Below are 23,321 nucleotides of genomic sequence, written 5' to 3' on the forward strand. Positions count from 1 at the left end.
TTCTCTGTCTACATGGCATAACTAGGTTCTGTCATTCAGAAACATGGCTTTTCATATCACTGCAGTGCTGATGACGCTCAACTCTATCTCTCATTCCATCCTAATGATCTAACGATAGCTCCTCACATCTCAGCCTCTCTAACAGACATTTATTGCTGGATGAAGGACCATCACCTTCAACTCAACCTTGCCAAGACAGAACTTCTTGTGATTCTAGCAAACCCATTGTTTCATCACAATTTCACCATCCAGTTAGGCACATCATTCATAACTCCTTTAAAAACAGCCAGAAACCTTGGAGTTATGATTTATGATCATCTGATTTTTACTCAGACCACATTGCTAAAACTGCACTGCAGATTTGCTTTATTCAACATCAAGAAGATCAGGCCCTTTTCTTTCAGAACATGCTTCACAACTCCTTGTTCAAGTTCTTGTTCTGTCCAGGCTTTACTATTGAAATGCTCTCTTGGCAGGTATTTCAGACAGTTTTATTAAACCTTTACAATTAATTCAAATTAATCCAGAATGCGGCAGCAAGATTATTTTTTAATGAGTCAAACAGAATCCATGTCACACCTCTCTTTGTCATTTTGCACTGGCTACCAATAGCTGCTTGCATAAAATTCAAGGCATTCATTTTTGCCTACAAAACCACCACTGCCTTTACCTAAATGCATTACTTCAGACTTATGTGCCTCTAGAAGCTTGTGTTCTGAAAGTGAACATCGCTTTATTATGCCATCCCAGAGGCACAAAATCACTTTAACAGACTTTTACATAAAATGTTCCCTCCTGATGGAAGGATCTGTCCAACTTAATCCAAGCAGCCTTAGCCATCTTTAAGAATTGACTTAACACACATCTATTCCATCTTTATCATTGCTCTTTTGTGTGTGCTAAATGATTAAATGTAAATGTAATTAGTGAGTTTTAGATTTAGATTAACATTTTAAAAAAGTTCAGTGAACAATGTAAAAATAATGTTTTTGTGCTAACGATTTGAGATCATTATTAAAGAAGTATAACATCAAACGAACATTCTATTATCGTTAATGGAAGAATGTTTGTTCATCAGCCAGGTACCTACTAAATGATTTATTCAGATTGAGATGTTAGTCTCAACTACATTGACTAAACCCTACACATTTATAATTGTAGTTTATGAAGTAATGTATATTGACGCTTTTGATTTAAACTAATTTAATTATTTTTTTTAAGTCCATAAACTCACGCATGTTCGTTGTTCTGCTGCACCAGTCCGATCAGTTTGCTCTCTCTCACATCATTCAGCAGTGAAATACACTCCACGGCATGTGTTGGGCTGCTAAGGATAACTAAAACAATTCATGACATTTCTATCGATCGAGATATTAGATGACTGATATCAATTTATAAGAGCCATTTATAGCAGCGTACACTGGCGACATCTAGTGGACACGTCAGGATTGACGCACTGGAATTTCCTTTTCCCATTAAAACTGGGCATGCTCGATAAAACAATAGAAAAAAAACTGTGTTTAGTAAGATACACTGTAAACAGAATTGTATAGAATATTAACTACGTGACATTCACTATAATCTAAATACATTTCTTATAGGCATACATATAGTAGGCTAGGCTAGGTTTAGAAAGTGCAAAGTTTCGCAACAATCTTAAGTTCATATGTAAGAAAACATGCAGTCGGTTTCAGAATCACGGCTTTACTTTGAACAGAAATAAACGTTTGCAATGCAGTCACGGTTTCAGATGAGCGCTGAGAGGATACTATGCTGCAGTTTTCTCCTTTGGCCAAAGTCTCTTGAATCGCCACGGACTGATCCATTATTCACAGCGAGTCTGCGCCGGAAATTTCACACGCAAGAGGTGACATTTACGATCTTTTCACATCAACAGACGAGAGGTTCAAAGTGTGCCAGATAACGGTGTGAAGTGGTTTCCTCCGCGAGGGCAGTGACTTCCCGTCCGATAATGCCACGCAGCAGATTCAAGACTTCATGCTCAGCGTTTAAATCAAAGTTATATCATAGCGTCTGTAATCGGTTATAAAGAGTCTCATCAGCCACGCTAACAGAGCCACTTCTGATTTTCTCTTCTTTAGACGTATTACTTTTCTTCTGGCCAAGAAGTGGCGTCAGACAGAGACTGCAGAGACTCTTGGCAGACTGGACTCGATCCCACCCACTAACTTACTCCCTCGCGCACATGCACTAGTTGGCGCTCTCGTTTGCATTTGGAATGCTTTGAACAGCATGGTCTGCCTTACTAACATACATACTTTTCGTAGTATGGAACATTTCTTTACGGATAGGATGTTTCGTATGGAATACTAGTGTAATTTCTGAGTAGTCTACATCACACTAGTAATATTATATATATATATATATATATATATATATATATATATATATATATATATATATATATATATATATATATATATATATATATATATATATATATATATATATATATCGGTAATTGAAATAAATATGAAATAAAATAAATATAAATATTAGATGAAAGTCTTGAAAAGTAATAATGATAATAATAATAATAATAATAATAATAATTAAAAACATGACAATGTTAACATTTATTTCAATTAAATGAAATAAGTGTAAATTAAAGTACTAAATTTTATAGGAAATAACACTGCATGCACACTACATAGGCTGTGTTTGGTATTGAATACAAATGTACTAGTTTCTAAATACTACACCAGTTTTGTTATTGCTAGTGTACTATGTGTGTGTGTGTGTGTTCTGCTGGAGTTTGTTTCTACTTTGTCTCAGTTTGTTGTTTCTTCATGTCATTCCAGACAGACTGATGATGATGAGATCAGATCTCTGCGTGGAGCACTGGCTGATGTCAGACAGTAATCTCACTGGATTATTACAATTAATGGCAAAATGAATATTTGGAATTGTAAACTGATATTTCCTACTGACACACTACAGAAAAAAATAGAATTTTTTATATATATTATATATATATATATATATATATATATATATATATATATATATATATATATATATATATATACTGATATACAAATTAAGGTATACAAGTTAACAAAGTTTTATTTAGCTTTTTTTATTGTAAAAATGCATAAAGTTTCCTGTAAGGGGTAGGTTTAGGTGTAGGGTGATAGAAAATACAGAATACGGCTATGGAATGTCCCCATTTAGATAGTGAAGTAAACGTATGTGTTAACAGAAGTATTGAAACACCTGACCATTATACCAACAGTGACTTTATTGACATTGCACTGTAAATACATATACACGAATGGAGTTGATCCCCTCTTTGTAGCTGGAACAGCTTTCACTTTTATGGTAAGCCTTTCCACAACATTTTGAACGGTTTCTGTGGAATTTCTTTTATAGATACGGATGTTGTATGAAAAGATCGGTTTCAGTTCATTTCAAAGATGTTTGATGGGTTTGAGGTCAGAGCTCTGTGTGGTTTTTACACATCAAAACTTTATGGACCTTGCTTTGTGCACTGGGGCACAGTCATGCTGGAATAGAAAAGTGCCTTCTGTAAACTATTCCTACAAAGTTGGAATCATAGCATATCCAAAATGCCTTGGTCTGCTGAAGCATTAAGAGGTTTCCACTGCTCCAGAGTCCAGTGGTGGCTGCTTTACAGCACTCCATCTGATGCTTGGTGTGAGAGTCTTGCATGCAGCTGCTTACCACTTACAGTTGATGCAGAATAAGTAGCAGAGATGAAATTGCAAAGGTGCCATCCTATCCCAGTGTGACTCTTCAATTCATTGAGCTCTTAAGAAAGAATATTTCCCCTTACTAATGTTTGTTAATGCAGACTGCATGTCTGGGTGCTTGATTTTATACACCTGTGTCAATGGGTCTGATTGAAACACCTGCATTCAGTGATTAAGAGCTGCCTGTGACCCAATAGTTCTGTCCATATAGCCTACATTTTCCCAGGTATTCCATTTAAAATTTGCATATACTAAACATACTGAATACTGCAAAAACAAAAATGAATAGTATAGTAATAGTTGTATTTTAGTGTTCTTTTACCCACATCTGATTATACAGTACCTCCTCACAGTCTTTCATTTGTCTGTATACTAAATCCCCAAACCTGCATCATGTTTAATCAGTTAATTTATGTGACTGAAACACGAGATAAAACAGACTGGTTGTTGATCTAATACAGTAGTTCAAGAAATGGTATGCATTTTAGGAGAATGTAAAGAACAAGGAAATGTACAAATAAATGCTAGACTGGGTGCTGAGAAGATAAAGTATTTATTTATTAATTTCAAAAGCAATCAAGATCTATTTCTTGCAGTCAGATTAAAGCAGTACAGAGCAATAAACATCACTGCAACCTTTATCACCCGAGCTGTCAAAATCCTAATCATGACATTTATCAGAAATGTTACGCTGACAGAATTTATGAATTCAAATGTTATTCAAGAAAATTAGCATAGCCCATATACTCTTAGATCTGTACACTTATATTTTAATAAACACATTGTTTTTTGTAAAAAATAAAGCTTTATATTTATGAGTACAGGCATCCATATGACCAATATTATAAATGCTTTATAAATGTAACCCTTTTCTGTGTTCTGTGTAAACACCTTTAGCTGGGTTTTCACAGCCAGGGTCACAGATATTTCACATTGTCTAATTTCTATTTAGATGTAAAAAGTGCATACTCCATTTGTTTGATGTTAGCAGGTTTGTACATAACTATTATTTTTGCACTCAGACTGGGTGAAATCTGCCTGATTGGACAACCCATTTTATATTTCATATAATTAGTATCAGAAAAAGGATTATCTGAGCATTCTAATAATATTCTTTGGAATATTTTGAGTAATATAGAATAGGACATTGCTTTTTTAGAAAGCACAACACCTGTGTACAGTGTATACCACACAAAATATGAGTAAGAAAAGAAGCTTCAGATAACCAAGATTGACTGTAATCAAAATTCAGACATGCGTAAACTGTAAGAAAATTCCATGAAAATACAGCCCAGTACCATGTTAATATGTACTGAATTTTCACAGATGTTTTACAAGTTGCACAATGTTTTAGAGTTGAAGGAAGTGTCCTCAATCTTAACGGAAAAGACAGTGGACAGAGTCCATTTTCTACATATTTCTTTTTTCTTACAGTGTAGATTAATGGCAAAAAAGAGCAAGAATTAATCAAACATTCACAACTCATGAAAGGAAGTAAACCTCATATTTGTCATTGCATTGTTAATATATTCCTCTGTGGATCGTTTCTGTCTAACTCTGTGATATAAGAATCCAACATGTTCCCACTTGATGTAGCTCTCTACAGATGCCAATGGTAAAGCTTATTTGGCATCTATACATATATACACACATTCTGCTTCTCATGCTGATCTTATAGACACACTCCCACACACTCTCCTTAATTTGCTTACATCACAAAGAATGTAAAAGTGACAGTAAAAGAAGTACAATCAGGTTTAAAACACGCATACACTCTCCTAACAGAATGAATTGCATATTAAATGTGACTTTGTTATGCTCAATTTAAGACTTTGACTATCCAGAAGAGCAGCAAACAGGTAATGAGCAGTGCGGGACAGTGTGGATCCCTGGTGGCGGAGCTGGGCATGTTCACTTCACCTGTCAGTTTGAGGCATGAGGTGGTGGTAGTGGCATTGCAGCACTCCAAGTAACAGACAGTACTGGTGCTTGAACAAACTGTCATCTTTCTGCAATCTGTACTGCAACCCGCCTGCCAGCTCTCTGTGGTGCCAGATGTTGTCTTTTGTAGCTAGAAAATGAGACAATGATTTGATTTCATTTAATATTTATTTATAATATAGTGCATCTGCCGGGCTACCAGCTGTTCAGAGCGAGAGGTGGTGGATTGGGTTTCTACATCAACGAAAGTTGGTGTTCAGATATAACAATATTGTAAAAGCTATGCTGTAATAAATTAAGAGGCATTCTTCATAAACTTTCCACTTGCCACGGGAGTTTTCCTCTTTCACTTTTGTGAATGTGTACATTCCTCTCGACGCGTGCGTGAGCACGGCGATGCAACAGCTGGCCGAACAAAGTACTGACATGGAGCAAAGGTACCCAAACTCTATTTTATTCATCGTTTGATATTTTAACAAATCTCTCCTGTGAACTGCCAAAATACAAGCAGCATATTACATGTCCCACCAGAGACAGTAATGTCAGATTTATTTTGATTATTTATATTATGTGTAAATTGTTATACAAGTAGGATAATCTGATTGGTTTATGTATGTGACGTGATGGACAGGTTGGCGCGATAACATGCGTAGTGAATTGGCGCGAGAACATGCGAACTGGTTGTCAAGTGAAACGGAGCATTCGCGGGGAGTGTGTCAAGGTAGAAAAGCCTGTAATGTGAGCTGCGAGTTAAAATTCAAATCCTGAGCTCTGTCAAATAAAAGACAGTAAAGTTCCAGTTTATGTGTATGCCTGCATTATTTCGACGGACCCATTCTCAAGAGACGGAAGTTTAAACTTTAAAGAAACAGGACGATGCAAACTTAATAGGGTAATCATTGTTTAATTCAATGGACTTTTTGGGACATTTTATTATCGTGGGATACTGAGACTTCTGAACTGGGAACTATAACGAGTGAAGCAGACTCAGCAAGCGATTTACCTGGTGCTAGCAGTTCACATGCAGTGCAGCGCTTTAATGGACATTTTCCGCCTATCTTTTTGGGCGACGGGAAAGAAGATTTTCTCCACCGGTGCAGGCGCTTTGAAGTGACTGTGGAGGCTAGCGCTGATTTATATAACGCCAGGTTAGCAAGTTGGCAAGTTTTTGCCAACTTGTCTTGGTGGTACTGCTTTTAACTACTGGGACAGTTTGCCTAGTGACATTAAGAAAGATTATAAACAAGTGAAAGAAAAATATGAAAGCTGTTTTTGGAAAAAAAAAAAAAAATGTGGAGAGACAAAAAAATCTCTCCACATTTCAAAGTTATGTGAATGCACGCACACGTCTGCCTGGCAAGGCTCTCCAAGTTTTCGCAGCAGAAATTAGCCATTTGGTGGATGAAGCTTTTCCCAAATATGAGGCTAATACAAATAATGGAGAAAAATTCAGACGGTTTGTTGCTGGAATTGAACCTTATCTGCAGCTTCGCATTCATGAACAAGGTGTAGATACACTGGATGTTGCTCTTGAGTTGGCTTTACAGATTGAACAGGCACACCAAGCCAGCAAGGTACTGCTGCCGTCTCACCCGCAACAGTGGACTTCTTCGGCAGCAGGAGTTTTTCCTGGATCTACCCTCAACGTTCTTCCACAGACTGTACTTACCTCTCCCTGCTCCACGATGTCTACAGCACTTCCTGCAGTTCACTCAGCTACATCAGGGGACTTCATGAAACTTCAACGGACCTTGGAAAGTTTGACAGAGAGAGTGGATCAACTTCAGCTAGAGGTTAACAGACAGAGGTATGCTGGCCGATTTACCCCAGACGATTCACGTGGGCGCACATCTGAACGTCGCAGGTATGATGGACATTCATATACTGACTGTGATTCTTTTTATGAGCGAAGTAGACCATCATATAGAGATACGAGTGGCAACAGGGACTATTACAAAGCACACAGATATGAGGGCTATCGTGATCAAAGTCCTAGGATGTCACCTGAATGTGGGTAGCGCCTTACAGCTCGGGATTCTCTGAATCGTGTTTCTGGTTCAGACAATGGTCGAGGCGACTGGTCATCAGATGGCTACTTAAAGTGGCGGAGTCATCGGTCTCCAAGTCCTGCTCATGTGCGTTTCCAGTCTCCTTCACGTGTTCATCAGTGCCAGGGAAACTATAAGTAGTTGACAAGGAGTGCCAATTGCCAACTGCTACTAACACCAGGCCCATTGGTAATGTTGTTGAACATTATGTGACTTCAGACTCTCGTCAGGCCGTGACACAAGATGTGGCACTTGTTATCAAAGACAGAGTAGTCCATGCATTTATTGATACTGGTGCTGATGTTTCGCTTATCAGTGAAGATTTCAGAATGTCTACTCCTGCCTTGCGTCAAAGACCCTTGGTGAAACAGTTTATACCTCTAACATCCATTTCTGTTGACATTTTAGATTCAGTGGGTACATTGTCAGCGAATGTCACTTTGGGAAAGCGTACAGTGTCACATTCATTTCAAGTGATCAGAAATTGCTCAAAAGCACTTGTACTTGGTTGGGACTTTTTGTCTATGCACAAAATTGTGATTAACATGCAGAACATGTCTTTTCAGCTAGGTGAGGACTCCATATCCTTTATGGGTATAGAGTAAGCATTCCCTTAAACTTGTTGATGTGACTGTGTGTACCACTACGATGGTTCCTGCTCTGTCAGAGGCTGTAATCACTGCAAAACTTGCATCACCCTACACAGGTTTGCAGCCAAATGGCTACACAGGTGTGTTTGAGCCTTACCATCACGAAGATTCCAAGATCGGGTTTGCATGGACTGTGACAAAAGCAGATAAGGGTTCAGTTTATGTGAAGGTGGTCAATCCCTCTGCAGATGACATTTCTCTGTACTGTGGTACTCCAATTGGTACTTTCCATTTAATTTCTGAGAGCGATCAGGATGGTTTTGTGATCATTGAGAAAAATGTGAACAATGTAAATGCTCAAAATGTGTTTGTGTCAAATAAAGTCTCAATGCCCAAGACACATGTACTGCCAGATCTCTCTAATACTGAGCTATCTGTGACACAGCATAAGAATCTGACAGATTTGCTATTCTCTTTTTCTGATTTTCAGTCAGCATGATCAGGACTACGGTAGAACCAGCTTGGTTACCCACAAAATCAGGACCATAGATGATACTCCAATTTCCCAGCGAGCCTACAGGACTTCTCCTGCTCTCAAGGCAGAAATTCACTCTCAGGTAGAAAAACTCAAAGCACAAGATATACTAGAGGATAGTGATAGTCCTTGGTCAAGTCCTGTAGTAATGGCGAGAAAGAAAGACAATACCGACAGATTTTGCTTTGACTATAGCAAATTGAATTCTGTAACCATTACTGATGCACACCCGCTACCTCGAATAGACGATAGTCTTGATGCTTTGTCAGGGTCTCAGTATTTTTCTACCATGGACATGTCTTCGGTTTATTGGCAGGTAGAATTAGATCCAAATGACAGGAAAAAGACGGCCTTTACCACAGGGGATGGCTTGTATCATTTCAAAGTGATGCCTATGGGCCTGAAAAATAGTCCGCCCACGTTTCAAAGGCTAATGGAGTTAGTCCTTAGAGGACTGCATTGGACAAAGTGTGTCATTTATTTGGATGACATCATTTGTATGGGTAAAGATTTTGAGGATCACATGAAAAACCTCACAGACATTTTGACCAGGTTCAGGGAAGCAGGTCTCAAGCTTAACCCTGCGAAGTGTCATTTTTGCGAGGCATCTGTAACGAACATGGGTCATGTTGTCTCAAAGGATGGGCTGTCTCTTGATCCAGCTCATAGTGAGAAAGTAAGAGATTGGCCAACTCCAAAATCAGCTACTGAGGTGCGAGCATTTTTGGGCTTGTGTAGCTATTATAGGCGTTTCGTGCGAGACTATGCCTTTAAGGCTCAGTCTTTACACAGACTAACCCACAAGGATGTGCATTTTGAGTGGACCGATGAGTGTTCAGTAGCCTTTCAGCAACTAAAAGATGCTCTGACATCTCCGCTTGTCATAGCATTCCCTCATTTTGTAAAGGAGATAACATTTTTGTACAATGGTTGAACACTGGTTGACATTGTGTTATGGCATGTTATATCTCTTATGTTAACTCTGACATTTCAAAATGTGAGATTTATTTGTTTTTGGTATATTTGAAATGAGGACATTTATTTTGCTAAGGGGGGAAAATGTGAGATTTATTTTGATTATTTATATTATGTGTAAATTGTTATACAAGTAGGATAATCTGATTGGTTTATGTATGTGACATGATGGACAGGTTGGCGCGATGACATGCGCAGTGAATTGGCGCGAGAACATGCGAACTGGTTGTCAAGTGAAACAGGGCATTCGCGGGGAGTGTGTCAAGGTAGAAAAGCCTGTAATGCGAGCTGCGAGTTAAAATTCAATCCTGAGCGCTGTCAAATAAAAGACAGTAAAGTTCCAGTTTATGTGTATGTCTGCATTATTTTGACGGACCCATTCTCAAGAGACGGAAGTTTCCTCCTATGGTTAACAGCCCCTCTTACAGTAATAAACTGGATTACTGTTACACCACAATAAAGGATGCATATCACTCTGTCCCACGAGCAGCTTTGGGGCTCTCTTATCACTGTTTGGTACATCTTATACCAGCCTACAGGCAGAAACTGAAATCAGCTAAACCTGTTTTAAGGTGGACTAATGAAGCAGAGTGGGATTTACAAGCATGTTTTAACCTCACTGATTGGAATGTGTTTGAAGCTGCTGATCTGGACGAGCTCACAGAGACTGTAACTTCATATATCAGATTCTGTGAGGATACATACATCCCTAAAAAGTACATTCTTGTCATTCAATAATGGTAAACCATGGTTTACTTGGAAACCTAAACAGCTTTGTCATGCCAAAGAGAATGTTTGCAGAATTGGGGATAAAATCATGAATTATCAGGCCAGGAACAGACTAACAAAAGAGATCAGAGTGGCTAAAAAGAACTACTCTGTAAAGCTGAGAAAACAGGCGTCAGTATGGACTGGTCTCAAGAACATCACCTTGTACCAGACACCACCCCCACAGTCTGTGGAGATTCAACAACTGGCCAACGATCTGAATGTGTTTTACTGTCGATTCGAAAAGACCATTCTACCAGTCCCCATCCCCTCTGATCTGCACTTTGCACATCCACCTACCCCCCTGGAACCCCCCCCCCCCACCATTCAAACTGTGCTTAAGGTCTGTGTAGAGGATGTGAACCGGGTCTTCAGGAAGTAGAAATCTAAGAAAGCTTCAGGCCCAGATACCTGTTTAAAAGTCTGCACTGACCAGCTGGCCCCCATCTTCACACAGATCTTTAACAGATCTCTGGAGCTGTGTGAAGTTCCCTGCTGCTTCAAATGCTCCACCATCATTCTGGTCCCCAAAAAGCCCAAAATCACTGGACTTAATGATTACAGACCTGTCGCTCTTACGTCTGTTGACATGAAGTCGTTTGAGTGACTGGTCCTGGACTACCTGAAGAACATCACAGAACCCTTGCTGGATCCTCTTTAGTTTGCCTACAGAGCAAACAGGTCTATGGACGATGCAGTCAACATGGGAATGCATTACATTCGGCAACACCTCGACAGACCTGGGAATTATGCAAGGATCCTATTTTAGGACTTCAGTTCGGCCTTCAATACCATCATCCCTGACCTTCTTTCAGACAAACTGACACAGCTCTCTGTTCCCACCTCCATCTGTCAGTGGATCACCAGCTTTCTGACAGATGGGCAGCAGCTAGTGAGGCTGGGCAAACTCACATCCAGGCCTATCACCATCAGCACTGGCGTCCCTCAGGGCTGCATTCTCTCCCAACTGCTCTTCTCCCTCTACACAAATGACTGCACTTCAAAGGACCCCTCTGTCAAACTCTTAAAGTTTGTGGATGACACTACAGTCAGTGGCCTCATCAAGGACAGAGACGAGTCTGCTTACAGACAGGAGGTTAAAGAGCTGGCTGTCTGGTGCAGTCACAACAACCTGGAGCTCAACACGCTCAAAACGGTGGAGATGATCATGGATTTCAGGAGAAACCCCCCTGCACTCACTCCACTCACCATCATGGACAGCACAGTGGCTGCAGATAACAATTCAGACATCAAGAGATTTGCTGTCAGGACTGCTGAGAGGATTAACAGTGCCCCTCTGCCCAGCCTCCAAAATCTTTACATCTTCAGAGTAATGAAAAGGAACTTGAACCCCTAACACCCAGCCCACTCTCTCCTTGAACTGTTGCCTTCTGGTCAGCACTACAGAGCACCAACCACCAGAACAGCCAGGCACAAGAACAGTTTTTTTCTCCATAGGCTATATTCATCCTGAACAATTAAACTTTAATACTCATACACCACCCATCACAACTGACATATTTATACACAAAATACAAAATGTGTACAATTGTAAACTGCACACTTTGTAAATAACATATCTGCACCTTAATAACATATTTGTACATTAATTTAAACAACTATTTTTTGTATACTTATATTCTGTATTTAGTACATTACTTAATTATTTTCCCCTTCTTATATTAGTGTTTTATTCCATCCCTACTCTGTTATTTATTTGTGTAAAAGTCGTAAGTACAGTATATATATAGTAAGTTGTAAAACAAAGATAATTGGAGTGTTTTTAAGATTTTTTTCACCTTTAATTCTGTTATTTTCTATTTCTTTGTAATTATTTGTGAAATTTAATATTTGTTTGTGAAAATTTCTAACCTTTCTTTTTTTTATTGTATATGCATAAGACCCCAGTGACATTATCCCGGACGAGCCCCCATTAAACAAAAAAACAACAACATTTTAATGTTTGAAAAATGCACTTATAAAAAAATGCACAAATTAAAAAGATGATTTAAATTATCAAATAAATATTATTATTATTTTTATTTTTTTTACTTTACCATGCAGTAGTCCAGACCAACTGGACACGTCGCGACATTACTGTTGACACTAGTGGTTTTGTAACACGCTGTTCCTTCACACTTGAAATTTTGACACTTCTTGCCCTTTTGGGAGTAAGAAAAAAAAGGTCAGAAGGAGGCAGAAAATGTTCATTTTTGTCCTAAAGTGACAAATAGCTTTGTGTGTTCTTACATTAGTTGCTGGGATGGTTGGAACTGGGATATTTGTGGTTGCGGTTGCAGTAGTTGGTTTTGTTGTAGCTACAAATGAAAAGATAATAATGTAATAAAAGGGTCAATATTCAAAAATTACCACTCACATATGTTAGAGATAATATGAGAAAGAGTTGGAGGTTACCTGTGGTATTGAGTGAACTGAACATGGCAAGCAGAGTGTTGTTGAGGCAGTTGGTTGTGTTGCAACAGTTGACAGAGCAATTACTAAGAGTCCCATTCTCACAGGGCATGCCACATGAGGCACTGCAGCTGACAGAGTAACCTTCATCCCCTTTCATTATCTGAAGCATAACAGAGCAAGATGTAACTCTTTAAATCAAGCCTGCATCAGTACATGATTTGCATGGATTACTTTCCACTGGAGGTTCCCATCTGAAAGCGCAGCACGGCAGACTGACCTTACAGAAATATTCACTGGATTGGCAGAGCTTCGCCATCGTATTCATGAACTGGTCATAACAATCTTTTGTGCAAGCAAATGATGGACAGGATAGCTTTTGGGGAAAAAAGCAGTTGCAGTTCAATACTTGTTACACATATATTACACTATAAAAGACATACTTATTTATAAATTAAAGCTTTTTGTTGTAGGTTTTGGAGGAATTTATATATTCAGAATTTCATATATAATTCAATGTGTTACTTGCCATTTCTTTGCAGTTAACTGTGAAATTTACTAGCAATGTCTGAGTGAAAATTGTTTCGAAATAAATCCTACACTAATTTTTTTGTGTACTTGCCCATCACTTACCGCCGTGTAATTTTCTGATGAAGATGTATTTGCTGTAAAAATAGACAATCAGGACAATAATAAATAATACAAAATAAATAAATAAAATTCAGTTATTGTCAAATTAAAACTGTGAACATTTATAGGTATTTTCTTTCTCAGTATGAGATGGAGGCACGCACAGGTAAAGCAGCTAAGTGCTCTCTTTTTCGGTGCTCTATTAAGTTGTTTCTGTTTTTAGTGTTATCTGTCCTGACATTTTCATGCTGAGTGAATAACTTTTATAGTCGACACAATATTCTGGAAATAGTATCACTTAGCGAGCAAGCTATTACAGCTGAGTTTCTCAGCACTCACGATATCCTGGTGGATATCGCTAGGCTCCCGGGCTCTCCATCTCCCCATGGGGAGTCGATGAAGGTGGTGGAGGGAGAGGAGGCAAAAGCGAAGTTGCAGACTCGGCTTGCTAATGAGGCTATGGAAGTGGGCACAAAAACCACCGCTTCCAAATATTTTCCTTACCAATGCAAGATCCCTTGCTAACAAGATGGTTGAACTGAAACTATAGGGTGTCGAACAATGTCTGCTCTTCACCTGGCTTCATTCATCTATTCCAGATGCAGCTATCGAGCTAGGCAGAGCTAGCAAGGCCACACAGTGCATTGCTATGACAGGATCAGACACCGGTGTACAACAACTGGTGTACTATTACCAAGAATGTAAACAGTCACTGCTCCCTGGACTGGGAGTTTATGACTGTTACATGCAGGCCAATATATCTTCCTCTGGAATTAACTGTTGTTTCATAACTGCTGTGTATATACCACTTGATACTAATGCTAGCTCAGCTCTTGGACACTTACATGATAACTTTAGCAGCCAGCAGAGTATGTATCCTGAGGCTTTTCATATTGTTGCAGGGGACTTTAATCATGCAGATTTAAAGGTAGTGCTCCCTAAATTCCATCAGCACATTAAATGTGCTACTAAAAAATATTAGCAAACACATTGGATAAGGCCTACACCAACATTAAGCTGGGCTTCAGGGCTAAGCAACTACCACATCTGGGCCAGTCAGACCACATGTCCCTGCTCTTAACTTCATCTTATACCCTCTAAGAGAGAGTGTTCCTACCACATTTAGAACTGTCAGAACATGGATTTGGAGCTGTATACAACAGCTGTCCTGGACTACATTTGGTACTGCATGGACTCTGTTACAGTGGATAAATGCCTCTGGTTTGATCCTAACAAGAAACCTTGGATGACCAAAGAAGTGCAGTGCCTGCTCAGGGAGAGGAACGCTGCATTCCGGGCTGGTGATGAGGAGTTGTATAATGTGGCCAGAGCTAACCTGAAGAGAGGAATCAAAGTAGCTAAGGCTGCACACAGTGGGAAGATTGAAGGTTGTTTCCAGAACAACAACTATAGGCAGGTGTGGAAGGGGATCCAGCATATTACCAGCTACAAACCCAGCAACCTCTTATCTGATGGTGGTGACCCGTCGCCAGTGTTGGGAAGGTTACTTTGGAAATGTAATAGGTTACAGATTACAAGTTACCCTGTTTAAAATGTAATAGTAGTGTAACTTTTTCAATTACTTTATTAAAGTAATGTAACTAATTACTTTTGAGTACATTTTGATTACTTTTCTAAATTTGTGAAAATTAAAGAATAATAAATAAAAGCATATACATCAACTTAAATACAGTTATCTAATAAGCATGTGACGTATTCTGTGTAATAAACTCCTGAAACATTGGTGTTTTTTTGAAACTGCTGTCTCTGTATATGATGATAGTTTTCTCAAAATAAGTAAAATGCACATGAAGTGACACAGAGCAGTTCTAGAAATTATGTTTATGTGCTCGCGTACTCCTATATTGAGGCGGCAGAGGTTGAAAACACTGCGAGCTTCAGTAGGCCTATGTGTAGTAAATGAAACCATGTCTTTGCCATTAATTTACAGGAGGGGCGGACTGGGAAAAAAATTCAGACTGGAAAATTCAAACTCATAGAAACAAATTCATGGACAAAGCTATTTTTTTGTATGGACCTAACATAAAAAAAGGTTTAAATCTTTAATTTGGGGACATGCAAAATAATTAAAAGTTCTCTCCTGAACTGCACCTTCACTTCCATTTTTCTCTTCAGTCTCTTTATTTTGCCCTGTTATCCATCTCTCTCATGACTTTAATACTCAAGATTGAACAAAACTATACTTTACAATACAATACTCCACAATACTACAATATCTTTATAGAAAAATCCTAATACTGTACACGAGTCATGTTTTTCCCTTACAAAAATTGACCATGCTTTTATTAGCCTATATAAAAGTAAAATAACCTTGTTTTGTTTTGTTTTTTGCAAATGGATTTGTATTTATTTTTAAATGAATACATTTGTAAAATAATTTTACATTTTTGGTTATCACAGTTAAACAATAGTAACCATTTTCTCTGGATTTATAGTTAAATATTAAAATGTTAATTTTCGTAAGGGTTGTGTTGTTGTCTGTCGTAGCGTAGTCTACTGTTCTCTCTCTCTCTCTCTCTCTCTCTCTCTCTCTCTCTCTCTCTCTCTCTCTCTCTCGCATTGATTACTCTGATCCAAACCGTTTGGCGGAGGCGCGGAGAGCGCGCGAGTCACAACTAACACTTCATGACTTGTTAGAGATTTAATTATCAAATGGCGGATTCGCAAATGATCGCTTTAGTACATTCGGCAGGCAATTATACAATAATGATAATAAATAGTGGGGCAAAATCGGCTGCCAGGCCACCGGGAATTGTCCCGGTTCTCTGATTTCCACAGACACTATATTGCATTTTTGGGGCTTTATATTCACAGACACTAGTCGATGTCATGTTTTGATTCAAGTGTACTGACCTACTTTTGATTTAGTCATCCAAAGTGTGGCATATTCCGTCCGCGTTAGGCATTTCGTTTTTATGACTGGATTCTACGAACCAAACTGTGTTTCCGCATCCCGTCTCATGTCTCAGAATAGTCAGTGCAATTTGGGAAAGAAATCAGTTAAATCTGTATGTGGATGTGGGTAAATATTCAAATGTAATCCCCTTTGTAATCGTAAAAAATTTCATAAGTAACTGTAATTTAATTACTCATTTTTTCTTAGTAACTGTAACTAATTACAGTTACAATAATTTTGTAATTAAATTACGTAACGCCGTTACATGTAACTAGTTACTCCCCAACACTGCCCGTCGCTAGCAGAGGAGCTGACCATTTTTTCGCCCGTTTAGAGGTGGTGTCACCAGAGTATACCACACTTCATTCACTAACACCCAGCAGTCACATCCTCACAGTGCATACTGAACATCATGTGCGTTGTTGAATATGAACTGTTCATCTCTGTTGAATGTTAGATTAATAGTTTACATGCCAAGACATGTCTCTTTTTAATACAGAATAACTAAACTGGACATCATGTGCAATATTGAATAAGTCGTGCAACTCATTTGAATTTGAGATTAACAGTTTTCTATATGCTTTGAATACTACAAGCACTAACCAAAACAAACAAACAAACAAAAAAACCCTGGCTATGCGTTCTATACTAGACTAACTGAGACTTGTCATAGCACTTGTATACTGTTGTTGTTCTCTTGTTGTTCTGACTGCTTCTATTGTTCTCATTTGTAAGTCGCTTTGAAAAAAAGAGTCTGCTAAATGATTAAATGTAAATATATATGGTTAATCAGTAACATTTTTATTTGCAAAAACTGGTGTATAATAACTTACTGTTCTTTATTGTTTATAATATCTCTTTCTTCGTTATATGTCTATTCGATTTCTATTCTGCCAATCCTCCATTGTTGCGAAACATCTTTTGTTGGTTTTGAATCAGTAACAATAACGATCTGTTCTATTATTTTCTATTCTTGTTCTGTTCTATTCTATTCTTGTAATTTTCTATTATTGTTATGATTAAATACATGTAAATGGGGTGGTGTTGGCGCAGTGGATAAGACACATGCCTTTGGTGTGAGAGACCTAGGTTCGAATCCACTGTGAGACACCAATGTGTCCCTGAGCAAGACACTTAACCCCTAGTTGCTCCAGAGGCGTGCGACCTCTGACATATATATAGCAATTGTAAGTCGCTTTGGATAAAAGCGTCAGCTAAATGAATAAATGTAAATGGGAACTTCATATTATGCCGCGTTTCCACCGCAGGAACTTTACCCAGGAACTAGGAACTTTGGCCTGGTACTTGGTGTGTTTCCACCGCAGGAACCAGGAACTAAATAAAGTTCCGGGTGAAAAATGCCCCTCAGAAAGTCCCTTCTGGCAAGATGGTTCTTTTTCAAAGTTCCGGAACTTTCGGGGGCGGGACTCGGGCGCTAAACATCCTGATTGGTTGAGTTCACGCAGCATTGGTTGATTTCAACCACCATTTATTCAGATCATTTTCAAAATATTACTGTTATTGTGTCATGAAATGTAATTTAGAAAGTACTTCAGGTGAGAATGTAGTTGTTTAAAACTCAAATCTGTGGTTTATTTATAAAGACAGAGCCTATTTAAAAATGTGTTTCGCCGATCTCGGAGACAGTGAGCTCCAAGCGATCAGCGAGAGCTCAATCCTCATGTATCCGCCGAGAAGCAGCCTCACCTCGGCTAGACCTTCTGATATGTGCCGCTGGCTCTGATGTCTCTTTAGTGGTTAAACATACAATATCATTCATTTTGGGTAAATCTAACAGGTTATCTTTGGTCTGTATTCAATTTATCTATATGTTAAAATTAAAATAAAAAGGCAAATTTATATAATATTTTGTTTCATTGTAGTGGCTGTACATACACACATATCCCTGAACTAAGTACATTTCTGTAGCTGTTATTATGTTTAAATGAAAACAAAAGGAGGCAGTGTTATTTGATATCCTATTTGGTTTTGTGGTAAATATATATTCAGTGAGGAAAATTGCAGTAGCCATGGTCAGCTGACTGAAGTTATCAAGTATGCTGCTGTTTGCAGATTTACCGGATTTGTGTCATCGCGGACATCACACTCCCGAGTCGAATGCACAAAGTCTGAACTCCCGAGAATGCACGTCCAAAATCAGCGTATTGAGAAAAGCGCGCAGACCTACGTCACCAGTCTAATCTTCCCAGTACTTTACACCGCGGTGGAAACACAGAAAGCAACAGGTCAGGGGGGAAAATTACTGGGGAAAAAAGTTCCTGGTTCAAATGTTCCGGGTAATTTCAATGGAAACGCGGCAATAGACATCACAACCACTCAAAAAACAAACAAACAAGAAAACAATATATATATATATAGATAGGCATACAAAAAGAATAAATATATTTTTTCATCTTTTTTAATACCTGTAGAGGCGACAGTAGCATTGTTAGAGGCAGTGATCTGTATTAAGGTGGATGAAGCTCCTGTCACTGTAGAGCCTGATGTGGCCATCTGATTAGTTGAAATGGAGGAGGACATGCTTACTGAAACCATAGATTGAGTTGTCGAACTCTGGCTAACAGGTTCTGACGTTGTAGATGTTGTCCATACTTTAGAGAGCAGACTCATTTGCAATAAAAGAAAAAACAGGATGCCTGTTGGAAAGACAGATAAAGGACAGCAAAAGTCTGTGACAACTAGGGCATTTACTGTATTTGCACCTGGTTAAATGTAACTTGGCCAGTTGAGAAATGCATGGAAAAACATGCACACAAAAAAAAAAACGAGCAGAAAGAATTTCAAATTAAAATTGTAATTCATTTCTTTACATGCAAATAATTTTTTACATGCAATTTACACAGAATTCCCTCTGCTTCACACTGTTAAAGGTTGTAATCTGCAATTGTTACCATAAAGAGCTATTTATACTCGTAAATATTTGGTGGTATAAATTAATATATACTGTATATTAGGTCTGTCTGTCCAATTTTAATTGAATTAATTACTTGATAGTTCGATTAATCTTATTAATCACAAAATAAAATTTGACTGTGAAAATACCCAGAAAAGATTATTTAAAGCTATTTTGTGTTAAATGAGACAGTATAAAGTAGACATTACAAATTGTAGTATTATAAATGAATATTTTATTTGATTCAATATAAAATTTATTAGGCTACTCATAAAGATTAATGCTACAACGGCCTAACACAAACTATGACACATAAAAGAAGATAATTTAAGATACATCTCAGTATTTTTGTTCATGCAATAAAAGTCACTGGTAACTAAACCAGCTTTGTACCAGCAGTCTTCTAATTACTTTATTTTGTTTTCCACAAAAGAAAGGTCTGAAACAACATGAGAGTGAGTAAAGGATGTAAGGATGTGAGTAAAGGATTTCTTTGGGGGGGAACTATCCATTTAATTTTTTATTATTTTTTTTTATTTATTTTTTTCTTTCTTAAACAAAATTCTAAATCTGTCACAGGTATTTGTCAATAGTCAACAACGTATAATGTAAGATGATGTACAGATATGAAGTGCATTATCTGCATTAAAATATTTTAATCGTGTTATTTTTCCATAACTAATTAATTAAGTCAACGTGGTTTGGTGATGTTAAATACTGTACATTCTGCCTTGAATAAAACCAGTTTATTAAGATGTTACCAAATATTGAATTAAATACCATTTCATGAAAAGGTACAATGACAAACCTGTTTTCGAAGACCTCCGAGTCTTGCTTATATCGATAGTGCAACATATTTCTCCCAACGCCATCTGAAAGCATGAAATAATGATGAAAAACAGCAAGGATATTGACATTATTAATGTTTTTATTAATGAATGACATTCATTAATGTTAATGGTGAGCTTGATTGCTGATTTTACAAGCAACATAAAGCAAGACATGTATCAGTATCAGAAAAATCCCTTTGCCTGTGAATTATTCTCTAATGGTGGTTTGCATCCATGACGTTGGAGACAAAGTTTCACCGAGAGCTATGCAAACCTGACCTGTCATAATTGGTATTGCGGAACATGCCTAACCCCTCGTGACCTCTGAGCATGATATTCTGCTTTGATCTGCAGTGGAGCATGTCATCAGAGACGATTTCTTCTAATAGATGTCAATTGTGTGGCTGAAACAGAGCCACATTGATTCAGTTTCCACCGCCGCATATATTTGAATTTGAGACAGGCGGCATCTCTGTGTGGCTATCAACGTTGCATTAATGTTACATCACAGAAATCGAATCTTCATTTAAATTTCTCTGGCAGACACACCGGTTCATAGTTACAAAAGTTCCCTTGCTATGAGGCTACTTGCCCACACACAATTAACAACTTGTTTGTTCTCTGCGAATCCCACGGGCGTAAGTGCAAAGCACAGCTTGTTACCCCTTTCCTCATGAGGCGGTGATCAACACCATCAGGAAACTACCATGGAAACCATGTCTTGTATGAAAACATAGTTTTTTCTTAGATGCACCGAAAAGAAGCCAGAAGTGTGAAGCATTTACAATTTTCACTGAGAAATTACTAGTAAATTTCACAAATAATTGCAATCATTTTTTCTACAAATAAACATTATATATATATATATATATATATATATATATATATATATATATATATATATATATATATATATATATATATATATATACTGATGATGATGTGCTGCATTTACTAATGATTTGATATTGTTATTTGTTTAGAAAGTATCCACTGGGCATTACTCAATAACCTTTATAATATTTGTAAAGATACTTTTTATAAATGATATATAAGAAATAATACATAGTTCTTATTCCCATTCTCATTCATGAAGCAATAAATCACAAAAGACTTTAATAACAGTGTTTGTCCAATAAATACACACATGCAATATTTAGCATCTGCCATATGCAGCATCTCGGGTCTTTTCTAGACTCAAGGCATCACCTGTTTGAAAACACGACCCTCTCTACGCAACAGCATCTCATGCGAAAATCTGTCCAGTTACTCCTATAGCCCACAGCTGGACCCAAAAGTTTATTTATACAGTTGCAACATCTTAATATGGCATATTGGGAAATATTGCTTACCTTCGCCATGCAGTGAGAAAGCACAGATTGGACTGGAGTTTTAACAGCTGTGGATGAAGTTAAGAGTGTCTATATGATCCTCTATCCCTTCCTCTCTCTCTTTCTCTCTCCCCCTCTGTTGCTATTTGTTCCTTCAGTGTGGTGACATCAGAGGGAAGTTTTCCTAATTAGTGAGAACTCTGATGGGATTGGTCTGCTGATTGTGTGCTTAAACTAGAATGAAGGGGTATGTCTTATTGAAATGATGCATTCAACTCTCTATTGATATTATGAGCTATGTTTACGAGAAGTTAAAATGTTTGGCAAAAAATTAAAAAAAAAAAAAATCTGCTGATGGCACGACGGATTGTGTTTACCGACAGTGGTTTCTGAAAGTATTCCTGGGCCCATTTAGTAATGTCATTGACACAACCATGCCGATGAGTGATGCAGTGTCGTCTGAGAGCCCGAAGACCACGGGCATCCAATAAAGGTCTCCGGCCTTGTCCCTTACGCACAGAGATTTCTCCAGTTTCTCTGAATCTTTTGATGATGTTATGCACTGTAGATGATGAGATTTGCAAAGCCTTTGCAATTTGACGTTGAGGAACATTGTTTTTAAAGTTTTCCACAATTTTTTTACGCAGTCTTTCACAGATTGGAGAGCCTCTGCCCATCTTTACTTCTGAGAGACTCTGCTTCTCTAAGACAAAGCTTTTATAGCTAATCATGTTACAGACCTGATATCAATTAACTTAATTAATCACAAGATGTTCTCCCAGCTGAATCTTTTTTTTTAAAACTGCTTGCTTTTTTAGCCATTTGTTGCCCCCGTGCCAACTTTTTTGAGACCTGTAGCAGGCATTAAATTTTACATGAGCTAATTAAGTGGATAAAAGTGTAAAATTTCTCAGTTTAAACATTTGCTACGTTATCTATGTTCTATTGTGAATAAAATATTGGCTCATGTTTACGAGAATTTAAAATGTTTGGCAAAAAATTAAAAAAAAAAAAAGTGTCAAACCAAAAATGTAATAATAATAATAATAAAAGATATGTAAATAAATAATATAAAATAAAACTAACATTTAATTTAAAAAAGAGTGTTGACATTAAAAACGACTCGCATGCAGACTCCTTTATTTAATAATTTAAAATGCATCACAGAATGCAGGAAGTTGGTTGAAAGAACATCTATTGCTATAACAGTGCAAGCAGAATACAAAAACAGTTCAAATAAAATTTATTTATATTACATAGTCAAATCACAGTTATTTTTTATCAACTGATACAGCCATAGTTCCCTGGAATTAAATAATACTTTTTTGATTACAGGCACCACAATCCAACATCATGAACACAAGTATGGAAACAGAATTGACAGAATGAACAGAAACTCACTGCATGCTTGAAAAGGTCTGGAGATCCTATTTAGGGCAAGTTGAGAGAAGCAGAAACTGTGGCATGTCACACTGCGGTAAGATGGACTTTGAAGGTGATTTCAGCCGGTGAAATCAAGACTTTCCCTCAACAATTACCCCATTGTAGTGGTGTGTATCACAAAAATGCAGAGCACCAGCTCTGCCACTCTGAAGGATTTTGGGTGCTCAGATGACAAACATGGATGTCTGGGACTTCCTAATACTATAATCTTTCAGAGTTTATACACTCTTCTAAACTTATTATTTTTTTTTTA

General features: G+C 37.7%; 2 protein-coding genes across 3 annotated transcripts in view; both read right to left on the minus strand.

The window, feature by feature from the left end:
- Positions 1-2,182, minus strand: part of inpp5b (inositol polyphosphate-5-phosphatase B) — a 39,747-nt gene extending 37,565 nt beyond the window's left edge. For both annotated transcript variants that reach the window (XM_059567271.1, XM_059567270.1), the window contains exons 1-2: positions 1,420-2,182; positions 1,235-1,337 (exon numbers count right to left, since the gene is read on the minus strand). In XM_059567271.1, the coding sequence (XP_059423254.1) occupies positions 1,235-1,337; positions 1,420-1,489 (173 nt within the window). In that variant the 5' untranslated portion in view covers positions 1,490-2,182. The remainder of the gene's footprint in view (positions 1-1,234; positions 1,338-1,419) is intronic.
- A 2,449-nt stretch (positions 2,183-4,631) lies between these two features.
- LOC132158025 (keratin-associated protein 10-7-like) lies at positions 4,632-21,700 on the minus strand. The gene is made up of 9 exons (XM_059567269.1): positions 21,647-21,700; positions 20,273-20,336; positions 18,977-19,207; positions 13,637-13,668; positions 13,284-13,379; positions 13,007-13,166; positions 12,842-12,909; positions 12,649-12,753; positions 4,632-5,805 (listed from the first exon to the last, which is right to left on the minus strand). Exons 1-9 carry the CDS (start codon positions 21,653-21,655, stop codon positions 5,554-5,556), a joined length of 1,017 nt encoding a protein of 338 aa, XP_059423252.1. The 5' UTR covers positions 21,656-21,700; the 3' UTR covers positions 4,632-5,553.
- Between the last annotated feature and the right edge of the window lie 1,621 nt (positions 21,701-23,321).

This window comes from Carassius carassius, chromosome 15 (assembly GCF_963082965.1).
Source record: "Carassius carassius chromosome 15, fCarCar2.1, whole genome shotgun sequence".
In the NCBI taxonomy this organism is placed as follows: domain Eukaryota; kingdom Metazoa; phylum Chordata; class Actinopteri; order Cypriniformes; family Cyprinidae; genus Carassius; species Carassius carassius.

What these genes read in the sequence shown, in the direction of transcription:
- LOC132158025 (XM_059567269.1), bottom strand. An exon ending in CAGTTCACTCAATACCACAG is followed by an intron (nt 12,910 to 13,006) that starts GTAACCTCCAAC and finishes TTTCATTTGTAG; the next exon opens with CTACAACAAAACCAACTACT. An exon ending in CAACCATCCCAGCAACTAAT is followed by an intron (nt 12,754 to 12,841) that starts GTAAGAACACAC and finishes TACTCCCAAAAG; the next exon opens with GGCAAGAAGTGTCAAAATTT.